Here is a 12974-nt window from a genome sequence, read left to right as displayed (position 1 = left end):
AAGTTTAAGATAGTTCCAGCTGCACGTTATCTGCTGGGCAGGCATTTTAATCAGCTTCTCACCCAGCGCCCAAACTGAGCTTTTGCTGTGCAAAAAAGCTCAAGGCGATGGCCTGTAGCATGGAAACGCTGCAGACATCCTCTGACAATGCCTCCTCTGTTGGGAGCAGCTTCTAGTCTGTGCACTAACACACCCACAGATTCCTTCAAGGCAAAGCCCTGCAAAACTCCTGAAACCTTTTACATTTCTTAGCCTATTTTCCCAACAGACAGACAATAAACAAGACAAATATGAAGCATATAATATGTTAGATGGTAATAAATACTAAGGAGAAAATAAAGCAAGAATGCATCAGGGAATGTGGCTGGGGAGTGGCAATTTTAGATAAGGTGGCTTGGGAAGATCTCATTAAAGAGGTGATATTTGCATAAAGAGCTGAAGGAGGTTAAGAGAGTGAGCTAAAGGGGGAGGGGGGAGTATCTGGGGAAGAGTGTACAAAGCAAGGGGAACAGCAACCACAAAGGCCCTGAGGTAGGTGTCAGGCATATTTGAGAAATAACAAGGAAGCCAATGTAATTGGAACAGATTTGTTGCTGATTTTTCTTTCCTTCTGGCTGTTTTAAAGAAAGGCTTATTGGACCTTTATGTTTCTGTTCTGTTCCCATGTGCGTGAAGTGTGCTTTTGCTTTGGCTTTATAAGAATTGAAAAGAAGATAACCATGCAACGGTAGAAGTCTGCTAGTGTTGAGACCCTGATAAAAGTAGGCTTTCAAAGTAAGAAGATGGCTTTAGGATGTGTTGGTATTAGCAGTGGCTATCATGGATTTATGAGGTTTAGCATGGCTGTCCCTGAAAGGCTTTGCCATCAGGGGGTGCCTTCATCACAGTCAAGGAGAAGCCCTTATTTTGACCAAGATAGCAACCCATGCTGACCTTGGCATGAGTGACTCAAGATACTCAAAGTGAGGCAGATGAGCCCAGTTAGAAAGGATGGGAAAGGAAATTTCAGTTTTCGTGTAGAAACTAACAGTGAATAGGTAGATTTTTTTTAAGTATAATCCTTTCTGATTATTAAAATAATATGTACTTATAAAAATTGTGTAGACCCAGCGCGGTGGCTCACGCCTGTAATCCTAGCACTCTGGGAGGCCGAGGCGGGCAGATCGTTTGAGCTCAGGAGTTCGAGACCAGCCTGAGCAAGAGCGAGACCCCGTCTCTACCAAAAATATAGAAAGAAATTATCTGGGCCGGGCGCGGTGGCTCACGCCTGTAATCCTAGCACTCTGGGAGGCCGAGGTGGGCGGATCGTTTGAGCTCAGGAGTTCGAGACCAGCCTGAGCAAGAGTGAGACCCCATCTCTACTAAAAATAGAAAGAAATTATATGGACAGCTAAAAATATATATAGAAAAAATTAGCCGGGCATGGTGGCACATGCCTGTAGTCCCAGCTACTCGGGAGGCTGAGACAGGAGAATCGCTTGAGCTCAGGAGTTTGAGGTTGCTGTGAGCTAGGCTGACGCCACGGCACTCACTCTAGCCTGGGCAACAGAGTGAGACTCTGTCTCAAAAAAAAAAAAAAAAAAAAGAAATTATCTGGACAACTAAAAATATATAGAACAAATTAACCGGGCATGGTGGCGCATGCCTCTAGTCCCAGGTACTTGGGAGACTGAGGCAGGAGGATTGCTTGAGCTCAGGAGTTTGAGGTTGCTGTGAGCTAGGCTGATGCCACGGCATTGTAGCCCGGGTAACAGAGAGAGACTCTGTCTTAAAAAAAAAAAAAAATTGTGTAAATTCAAAAACATATAAGGAAAACAGTCCCTAAGACTCACCAATTTTAAATCTATATTTGAGGAGTTTTGGCAAATTTATATAATCACTGACCCAGACACAACATAGAATAGTTTCATTACACCTAAAACTCCTCTTGGGCCCCTTGGGAACAGTCAGTCCTGTTCCCCAACTTCTGCCTCTTTGGCAACTACTCATCTGCTTTCTGCCACTATAGTTTTGCCTGTTTTTGAGCATTTCATGTAAATGGAATCATATGGCATGTAGTCTTTTGTGATTGGCGTCTTTCACTTAGCATATGCTTTTGTGATTAATCTATGTTGTTGCATGTATCAGTACATACCTTTGTTGTTGCTGAATAATTATCCACTGTATGAATACACAGTTTATCAACTAACCCACCGGACTGAAATTTGGGTTGTTGTTTCTACCTTTTGGCTATGGTGAATAGTAGTCCTGTGAACATTTGTGTATGTCTTTGTGTGGACATGTGTTTTCATTTCTCTTAGTTAAATACATAAGGGTGGGATTGCTATATATAGTAAGTATATGCTTAACTTTTTTTTTTAAGACAGGGTCTCGCTCTGTCACCCAGGCTAGAGTGCAGTAGACTCATCACAGCTCATTGCAACCTCAGACTTCTGGGCTCAGGTGATCCTCCTGCCTCAGCCTCCCAAGTAGCTGGGACTATAGGCATGCACCACCATGCCTGGCTAATTTTTCTATTTTTAGTAGAGAGAGGGTCTCACTCTTGCTCAGGCTGGTCTTGAGCTCCTGACCTCAAGCAATCCACCCACCTCAGCCTCCCAGAGTGCTAGGATTATAGGCATGAGCTACCATGCCTGGCTTATACTTCATTAGAAACTGCCAGACTGTTTTCCAAAGTAGCTATACCTTTTTGCATTCCTACCAGCAATGTATGAGGTATTCAGTGACTGACCCTGATGGGTGTAGTCGTGGGTTATGTTTGAATGTGTATTGGGCAGTTGCTGGGCCAGTGCTCTGGGACTCAATGGGGGTGAGGTGTGAATAGTGAGGGTTGTTTTTCCACCATCAGGATAGTGTCTCTCATGCCATCCCCTGTGACTTTCCCACCCTGGGGCTTTTCTTGAGGCAAAGTAAGTGGCCCCATGGATCCCATTTGTAGCCTCATTAACTAAATTCTGGATGAGTAAACCAAGGACCCACGGGTTTTCATAAGTTGTAGCCATTTTATTTGCAGTACTTAAAAAGTTAAGAATATTAGGCCCGGTATGATGACTCATGCCTGTAATCCCAGCACTTTGGGAGGCCGAGGTGGGAGGGTCCCTGAGGCTAGGAGTTTGAGACCAGCCTAGGCAACATAGTGAGTCCCTGTCTTTAAAAATTAAAAAAAAAAATCAGCTGGGTGTGGTGGTGGACACACCTGTAGTCCCAGCTGGTTGGGAGGCTGAGGTTACAGTGAGCTGTGATTGCATCACTGCACTCCAGCCTGGGTGACAGAGTAAGACTCTGCCTCTTAAAACAAAAAAAAAGTTAAGACTATTAAGGCATTTTTTTCCAGCAGATCCGTAAACCAATTTGATATGGGAGATGGACTGTGGGGAAAAGCTATATCCTATCCTAGGATGGATCATGTTCTGTGTTCCTTACCTGTTCATAATATTATGGACAAATATGAGGCAACGTGGAAAGCTAAAATAGATGCTGAATCTGAAGCCAGTATTTTGCGGTTATTTCCTATCTCTCTAGGCACATGACACACACATTGCATCAGCTTTATGGTAACCATTAATACTCCAGGATTCCCGGGAAACTGAGCCTTAAAGTGCACGTTGAACAGAGAGAGTAACAGATGAAACACAGAGCAAGTGCTTTGGGGATTTGCTGTGTAATCTTTGGGAAGTTGATCTTTCACTTTCTTGCAGAGATAGGGCCTGTAAGGGACTGTAAACCCGGGCTAGAGTGCAGCCTCATCACAACTGTACTTCCTAGTTAACTCCAGCTATAAGAAATATGTTGAACAGTAAAGCCATACTGATGTTCATATTGAGAGATGGAACATAATTGAAAAAAAAAATCACAAAACAGGACTTAATGTATTATGTAGAATGCACTGACATTTTGTTTTACTCTGTTGTTGTTGTTGTTGTTGTTGTTTTTTTTGAGACAGAGTCTGGCTCTGTTGCCCCAGCTAGAGTGTAGTGGCATCATCATAGCTCACTGCAACCTCAAACTCCTGGGCTCAAGTAATCATCTTGCTTCAGCCTCCCGAGTAGCTGGGACTATAGGTGCACCACCACATCTGAGTAATTTTTCTATTTTTAGTAGAGATGGGGTCTCACTCTTGCTCAGGCTGGTCTCGAACTCCTGACCTCAAGTGATCCTCCTGCCTTAGCTTCCCAGAGTGCTAGGATTATAGGCATGAGCCACCACGCCTGGCCTTACTCTGTTTTATTAAAAAAAGAAAAAAGCTACTGGTCATCACTTACTAATTTGCTTATACAACCCGTAACGTAGAGATGTACTCCAAGCCTCTCTTCTCCATTTTACAGACCAGAAAACTAGAATCCAAAGTGCACCAGGGACTTGGAGTCTTTCTCCAATACATAATTTCTCCAAGCAATTGAATGGGAGAACTGGTACCTCACCACATGCCAGTCAGTTGTCTCCCTAATTCTGCTTCACATTTTAGAGTTTCTTCTCTTAATTGAAGTGGCTCAGGCAAGAATGAGCTTTATTTTTCCTACCCCAGTACTGAAAATGATGATGATTCTCCCAGGAGCAGCATCCTATGGATTGCCACAGTTGGGTGCAGGAGGGAGAGGCAAGGTGCCACGTGACACCCAGCAGCTAATGAACACTCTGGTGACCTGGGAGAAGGAAGTAGAGACCCTTACTGGACCTTTTGGCTTCCAACTGCAACCATGAGCCACACCCTAGTGAGATGCCATGAAAGACTGTTTTTGTCTGTTTCATTTTATTTTACTTATTTATTTTGAGACAGGGTCTTGCTCTTTTTCCTGGGCTAGAGTGTAATGGCATTATCATATCATAGCCTACTGCAGCCTCAAACTCCTGGGCTCAAGCCATCCTCCTGCCTCAGCCCAGCTAATTTTTTTTTCTTTTTTGTAGAGATGGGGTCTCACTATGTTGCCAGGCTGGTCTGGAACCTGGCCTCAAGTATCTTCCCACCTCAGCCTCCCAGAGTGCTAGGATTACAGGTGTGAGCCATGATGCCTGAGGCCCAGATTGTTTGTTTGTTTTTTTAATTTTTCATCAGAGGTGGGGATGGATGGCTTGTTGTGGTGGCTCACGCCTGTAATCCTAGCACTCTGGGAGGCCTAGGTGGGAGGATCACTTGAGTTCAGGAGTTCAAGACCAGCCTGAGCAAGAGCAAGACCCCCTTCTCTACTAAAAATAGAAAAAATAAGCCAGCTGGGCGCAGTGGCACATGCCTGTAGTCCCAGCTACTCAGGAGGCTGAGGCAAGAGAATAAGCTTGAGCCCAGGAGTTTGGGGTTGCTGTGAGCTGGGCTGATGCCATGGCACTCTATCCGGACAACAGAGCCAGAGACTTTGTCTCAAAAACAAAACAAAACAAAAACACACAAAAAAAGAGGTGGGGATGGGTAAGAGAGATAACTTGGAGAAAGATAATTTTTCTACTTAACTGAGTACATTTAAGGAATTCTGAGCAGAATGGGAAAGGGATTTGCATTGTTGTTAGCGTTGCTCTGATAGCAAAAGCAGTTTTATACCTCTGAGAAAGCTTTGGGTTGTGTTTCTAAAGCCCAGCCCATGAAGAGCATCTTGTGCTTTCACAATTTAATAATTAAGGTATCTGTGCTGTGCTTTGGTACTGGTAGGTGTAGACTGACTGTGCATCAGTAGCTTTCCTTTGCTATTGCTCTTACTCAAGGTCTTTTCAGTAGACTAATGTGAATCAGTCTGTATAGACCTAGAGAAAGGGCTTGTGTGGCCAGGCATTTCAGAGCTCCATCTTCTGGGGAGAGTATAGAATAGCTACTTACCAGGGGCTGGCGCAGTGGCTCATGGCTGTAATCCTGGCACTTTGGGAGGCCGAGGTGGGAGGATCTGTTGAAACCTGGAATTCAACACCAGCCTGGGCAACATAGCAAGATCCTGTCTCTATAAAAAAATAAGAAAAATTAGCTGTGGGTTGTGGCATGCACCTGTAGTCCCAGCTACTTGGCAGGCTGAGGCAGGAGGATTGCTTGAGTCCAGGCATTCAAGGCTGCAGTGAGCTATGATCGCACCACTGTACTCTAGCCTAGGCAACAGAGCAAGACCCTGTCTCTTAAAAAAAATTTAGAATGGCTAGAATGTACTCATATTTACAGTCCCATTGCCTGTGTTGAGTTTCTGGACTCTTCTCAGTACGTGACCTCCTAGAAGCTTTTGTGGTGATGCGAAGATAGTGCCAGACAATTAGGGCCGTAGGTTCTCTGCTCTTTGCATATAAGAAAGCTTATTGATTCCTATTCCTTAAGTCCAATTGGGGCCCACAGTCAGGTTCTCTCTGAAAGGAAGAGATTACACCAGTTTAAACTCTTTAAAAGAGGCTACTTTATAAATAGAAAATACAAATATGTGGTGAAAACACTGTCATGGGAAAAGCTAAATGACCCATATGCATAGTAGGACTGCTATACCAAGGCAGAAGTGCCAGAGACCGTGGGCTCTAGAGGCAGCTGTGTGGGAACATCCAACAGTCTGAGGTTCACTTGGGAGCTGTGGCTTATGGACCCTGGCCCGGAGTAAGTTTCCTAACCTTCCCTAATTGGCTTCCTTGTGTGCAACATGGAGAGTAGTATCTACTTCATAGAAAGTATCGTGAGGACCAAATAATATAAGAAGTTCCTGTAAGGAGCCTGGCACATAATAGGTGCTTTACCCACATTAGAGGTTAGAGGACACATCTCCAGCAGACCCATCCTCACTACCACCATCTCAGTTGGAGTCATGGGAACTGAAGGAGTTCCCAGTAAGATCACTGTACAGATACTGAAATGTAGCTCAAGCCTTGTAAGTAGTTCTAGTAGAGACTGTGTAGTCTGTAAATTGGACAAAACACAGAACTAGCTTGACGTGCCCTGAAATGATTAACAGGGTGCACACACAGGTGTGCTTTGCTCATTATGCATCTAGTGTGTGGCTAGGTTCTAAGGCCCTGGACCTGGGAGGGGATGAGAGCACTGATTACCCCTGAAGCGCAACTTTGGTTTTAAGGTGTGCCCCAGCTTTTGGTGATCAGGATAGAACTGATAAAAATAGTAGGTGACCTAGAACACCGTGTATCTTTTTAAATGGAGTTAGCCAGCCTCAATCAGTTGTTTTTAGATACAGCCGTTAATCATTAAAGCTGGGCCCAAGCTCCATTGCTAATAAGGTTAATGGGTCTTGTCTTTGGCCTTGGGCAGGGGCGGTGTGTGTCACCAACCTGGACAAGTAAATCTTACTAGATTGTGCGTAAGCAGGTTTTCCCTGTATTTAAATGCATTTTATAAAGATATAATTAATGGAAAGACTTAGGCATCATTCACCTTAAGCTTGACAATTTTATTAGACAATGGTAAGATTTAATCCGAGTATTAGGTTTGAAATTGTGATTTCACCTTGTCGCAGCATCATGTTTTGCCTGCTGTAGTGGCTTTCCAACGCGGAGGTTGGGGGCGCTGGCCGTTTAGGGGGCCCTGGATCCCATTCCCTGCCTGTCTGCATCCGGCACCGCCCCCATGAGCTCAGAGTGTTTGTCTTTCTGCGGGAGGAGGCGGGGCCGGGGTGGGCGGAGCCCTGCGTGAACTCAGGCTGTTTGTCTTTCTGCTGGAGGAGCGGGCAAGCAGCTCTGAGGCGGTTCCCAGGCGGCTTCCAACCCTCATGTTATCATTGTGTTTGCTTCCGGCAGAGAGTCCTGGCCCGAACAAGCCAAGAAGCCGAGACCAGTCAGATCCAGGGACAGACAACAGGGAGAGGACGTGCTGGCTGCTGGATCCTGCCACTGCCCTCTTCTCCCTGCCGTCTGCGCCCGGAGGATGAGCCCAGCCTTCAGGGCCATGGACATGGAGCCCCGCGCCAAGGGTGTCCTGCTGGAGCCCTTTGTCCACCAGGTCGGGGGGCACTCGTGCGTGCTCCGCTTCAATGAGACAACCCTGTGCAAGCCCCTGGTCCCGAGGGAACATCAGTTCTACGAGACCCTCCCAGCCGAGATGCGCAAATTTACTCCTCAATACAAAGGTGAGCCCCCAGCAGCAGGAGGGGTCTCCAGCGCCTGGCTAGGAGATGTGAGGGATCTTGGCCATGGAAGGCCCTGGCAGCCATCCCTGGAGCCCTCGCCCCCTCCCACTCTGTGCTTTCCCTCCTCCTCCTCCTCTTGGCCCTCAGCCCAGCACCTCACCCTCAGTTTTCAAGCCTTGGTAAGATTGCTCGATTTTTTTGTTTCTTTGTTTTGTTTTGTTGGATTTGAGTTTATTTTTGGTGGAAGTGTGGTTGTGTTTTATGTTCAGGTATTTCTTGATCACAGTAACCTATAGTCCCCCATGGGGGGACTGTGGGGGAAGACTTTACCCAGAATACTTGCTGCCTGCTTTTTGTCCTCCAGGAAACCAGAACCCCGGGTGATTAGGTAGGCTGGGAACAAGGTTGAGTCAGATGGAATGCAAGAGTGGGAGGCCTGTGCTGATTAGCTGAAGCCCTTTGCTATTACGGAATGTCCCCAAAATTGCTATGTGAAAGCAACCCTTTGATTCACATATGGTGACTTTTCTTTTTATAATTTTTTGGGGGGGGGACATCAGCAGCCCACCAGCATGGTGTGGTCTTTCCTGGGAAGGGGGGAATCTTTGATAATTCAAAGAAGAGCCCATTAAAGAAATTAATTTTAAATGTGCATTCCCTGATTATACAAAAGACTCTAGGACAATTTAGGTTCTTCTGGGACTGTTGAAACATTGTTTTTAAAGATAGAATGTACTGGGTGCCTCTCTCTGTACTCTGAATATGCATGTGTGTTGTGGTGGGGGTGGGGGAGTTGGGGACCCTCACTTGGTCCTTCTCTGTTGTTTTTTCCAGGACAAAGCCAAAGGCCCCTTGTTAGCTGGCTGCCCCTGCCCCCTTTTTTCCCCTGGTCGTTTACCCCGTGGCCACAGGGAAGTGTGGTCCCTGAATTCCCCACCCCAGCTCCTCTGCGCTCAGAGCTGGGGGCCATCTCAGAAGTGTCGTCTCTCTCTGAGCACGCATTCCCCTGCAGCAAGCGAGCGGGCGGGCAGCAAGGACTGAGCAGATTGAGTGATCCTGGGGCAGAGAGGCCTGGGAGGAAAGGTGTTCAGCCAGTCGTTTGTAAGGCGCTCGTCGGCACCTGCTGAAACGTTCCCACCTGACAGCCCCCTTCTCCAAGACTGTCTAAGTACACATGGCAGGTTCTAGAGACTCGAGGGGGAGAGCTGCTTTCAAGGCCGCCATGTGTCTGTGCTCCCTGCCTAACCCCATCTGCCTTGTGTTCATTTTGTTCCTTTGTGACATGAGACTGTAAAGACGAATAAAAACATATTTCAGAAGGACAAAAGGCTTGGGGTGCCCACCCGTGTGGGGGCGCTGCGTGTGGGGGCGCTGCGGGAAGCCTTTGCTAGGGTGTCTGTTGTGCTGTGTGGTTTGTTTTGTTTGCCCCTTTATTTTGCTCTGCTTACCCAGTCTTCCCTTACCCTTGGATGCTTTTTACCCTCAGGCAAACCCTGTGTTCAGGCTTTGCTTTAAAGCAAGCCTTGAGGCTGTCAGAGTTTCTGTTTAGGGCATTAAAACTTCCCACAAGACATAAAGAGCAATGTTTTAAGTCTCTCAGGATTAGAAGAGTTAACATAAAAATTAATAAACATTTTCAATGATGGAAAAATGTGTCTTGTAATTCTTTGGCTCTTGCCTTGTTGAGTGCATTAGAGAGGAAGACTCTCGGCCATGTTTGCTCCCTAATTGCTTGTCTTGTATGGTGTCATCTTTTCTAGCTGTTTTGATATTTGTTAAGTTTGCAGATGAGTTTGGGGCCTCTGGCAACATAGAGACTAAGGAACAGGGTAAGAAAAAAACAAATGTTATAATCATGTTATTTAGAACGCATCTTCCTGTGGAATTAAAAGTCCTTTCTGCTCCTCACCCCCCTTTTCCAGGTGTAGTATCTGTACGCTTTGAAGAAGATAAAGACAGGAACTTGTGTTTAATAGCATATCCACTAAAAGGGGACCATGGAACTGTGGACATTGTAGATAATTCAGACTGTGAACCAAAAAGTAAGCTCCTAAGGTGGGCAAACAAAAAACATCACGTCCTAGAAACAGAAAAGACCCCCAAGGACTGGGTGCGCCAGCACCGGAAAGAGGAGAAGATGAAGAGGTGAGTGTAGACTGCTGGGAGTGTTGGGGGTTTTGGTTACATCCCAGTTCACTGGAGCTAAGGACTCATGGTGGATTTAGTAGGTGCCTTGTCACTCAGTGAGTGGCCAGTTCCCCACACGCCCAACTTCTCTTTAATTGACTCTGGGTTAGATTATGTCGTTTTGGGCAAACAGCTGCAGTGGCTACTATAAAAAAGATTCACTCTTTCTTTCCACAACTGCTCTGTGCCAGGCCCTATCCTGTGTCCTGGGGATGTAGCAGTGAATTTGACAGGAGCTACCCTTTCATCTTGGGTTGCTCACCGATGGGGACAAAATGTGATCACTGATGTTGGACATCCCCAAAACCCCAGGGTCCACCTACACACGGCCTTCCAAGTCCTGCACCTTGGCAGAGCTTATGAAAATATAAATTATATAAATTAAAGTATGTATAACGTAGCTAAGTAGGTAGACCTATCCCTTGGAATTTCAGTTCATATTTTCCCAATCTCCAGCACTTGGAGTCAGGGGAACCTGGATGTACCAGGAGATAGTACTAACTAGAGGAGGGCAGTGAAGGCTGCCTACCTGCAGGGGCCAGGGAGCAGAGACTGATCTTGCATCTTAGGTTCTCCTTGCTGTAGAAAACAGTGGTGGGCTGGCCCCTTAATTTCATTTTTTTAAGTGAACTTCCTTGAGGTATAATATACTTGGGATAAAATGCACCCCTATGAAGTCTTCAGTGAGTTTTGGCAGGTGTGTGCACTGAAACACCACTGCATCAAAATATCAGACTTTCCATTACTCCAGAAAGTTCTTACTTGCCTCTTTGGGCCTAGATTTTGATAAGACATAATTGATTTATTGGGTCCTTGTCTCTTTATAGCCATAAGTTAGAAGAAGAATTTGAGTGGCTAAAGAAATCTGAAGTCTTGTACTACAGTGTAGAGAAAAAGGGTAATATAAGTTCCCAACTTAAACACTATAACCCTTGGAGCATGAAGTGTCACCAGCAACAGTTGCAGAGAATGAAGGAGAATGCGAAGCATCGAAGCCAGTATAGTATCCTTTGTTCATGGGCCTGTCTGCCTTGGGGGAAGGGGGTGGGAAGTGAGGAAGGCACTTGGAGCTCAGAGAGAAAGCTTTGGTTTTTTATACTAAGATTGTGCCAGGACACCCTGCGTGATAACTGTGGGCAAATATCGCCTCCCTCAGGGCTAGGGACTAGACTGGGAGTGTGCTTGTGGGGAGCAGGGGGTACTGGGTCTCTGGAGGTGAGGGGTGCCTCATGAAGGGGCCAACTTGGATCAGGTGGGCTTTAGCCTGGGTAACCTAGAGGAAAAGGCAAGGGGCTAGTCCCTGTTTTCACACTCCTTCAGAAGCCTCCAAACAGTGCTTTTCTGCCAAGGGCTGTGAGGAGTTGTGGGGTAGGGGAGGAGACTTTCTTTTCAGTCCTGGTTCACCAGACCGGCACATGAGCTGTGCATAAGGAAAGCACCAGGGTCCATCCTTTTATTAATTTTTAATTTGCATTAGGGGAAAACATGTTAAAAATAGAACAATACATTGAACCCCAAAGTACCTGTCACCCAGGTTTAGCAAGAATCCTTCAGAGATGATATTGTACATGTCCATTGGGAAGCACAGTGTTTAGTTGTCTTTTTCTTTTGCATCGTCATTGTCTTCGATCCATTTTTTCATTAGGTTATTTTCTAATTTTGTCATTCTTTCTTCAGTCATTAACTGAAATTCTTCTATAAAGAGCAACTTTTCCTCATCAACTATGTGCCTGTCCTGAGGTACAGTTTATATAGAAAAACAGGTTAAATGCTTTTTTTCCTTTATTTACTAGATATTTAGGATAAGGAGTAGGTTCTCTAACATCCTCTAGAGGTGACCAGTGAGTTTTTTAGCATTATTATGCATGCATGAATTTAAATATATTTGATGTGTTTTAGTCCGTCACAGTTGTTATCTTACTGATGCTAAGATGGTCCCAAGTTTGGCTCACATGGAAACCTTTTCACATAGGCTCCTGAGTCATTTTGACCCAATTATGGTAGTCTGTGATGGTAATATTGCTTGTTGGTATGAAACAATGGTCCAAGGCCATGTAGACAATACTGTACATGAGTGAGTGTGGCTGTGTTTAAAAACTTTATTTACGATCATTGAAATTGAATTTCATTTAATCTTCATGCATCATAAAATATTATGTATACATTTTTTTTAATCTCTTAAAAATGTAAAGGTCATTCCTAGCTTACAGACTGTACAACACTGAGCTGCGGGCCAGTTTAGCAATTCCTGCTCAGGGGAGCACTGGTTTCTTTTAATGGGAAATGATGAGACAACAGAACAGTCTGCACATTAGGGGCTCTCATTACTTCTGGTCGTTGTTTCTAGACCTTTTCAGTGCACACTGCTAGGAAACACGTTTATTCATTTTTGAGAATCGGTCTCACTCCGTCATCCGGGCTGGAATGCGGTGGCACGATCAAAGCTCATTGCAAACTTGAACACCTGGGCTTAAGTGATCCTCCCACCTCAGCCTCCTGAATAGCTGACACTACAGGTGCACACTAGCACGCCCAGCTAATTTAAAAATTTTTTGTAGAGACAGGGTCTTGATGTATTGCCCAGGGTGGTCTTGAACTCCTGGCCTCAGGCAGTCGTCTTGCCTCAGCCTCCCAAAGTGTTGGAATTACAGGCATGAGCCACTGTACCTGGCCAATAGACATTTATTTTAAAGAAAAAAGTATTTTCATGAGTTATACTGATATTTCCAATTCACATTTAAGGCTATAGGATTTGCTGAA

At 45.4% G+C, this 12974-nt stretch overlaps 1 protein-coding gene across 2 annotated transcripts in view; it reads left to right on the top strand.

Annotated features, from left to right (window-relative positions):
* The window catches only part of IP6K2 (inositol hexakisphosphate kinase 2), a 31184-nt gene that overhangs the window by 16446 nt on the left and 1764 nt on the right, over positions 1 to 12974 (top strand). Inside the window, exons 2-4 of one of the 2 annotated variants that reach the window (XM_069473616.1) lie at positions 7699 to 8027; positions 9950 to 10172; positions 11042 to 11217. In XM_069473616.1, the coding sequence (XP_069329717.1) occupies positions 7826 to 8027; positions 9950 to 10172; positions 11042 to 11217 (601 nt within the window). In that variant the 5' untranslated portion in view covers positions 7699 to 7825. Of the gene's footprint in view, positions 1 to 7698; positions 8028 to 8861; positions 9383 to 9949; positions 10173 to 11041; positions 11218 to 12974 lie in introns of those variants that run through there. The other variant, XM_069473617.1, reaches the window with a different exon arrangement.

The sequence above is a fragment of the Eulemur rufifrons genome, chromosome 7, assembly GCF_041146395.1.
Source record: "Eulemur rufifrons isolate Redbay chromosome 7, OSU_ERuf_1, whole genome shotgun sequence".
Lineage (NCBI taxonomy): Eukaryota > Metazoa > Chordata > Mammalia > Primates > Lemuridae > Eulemur > Eulemur rufifrons.
Note: the sequence above shows the minus strand (reverse complement) of the source record. Positions and strands in the feature narration are given on the sequence as shown.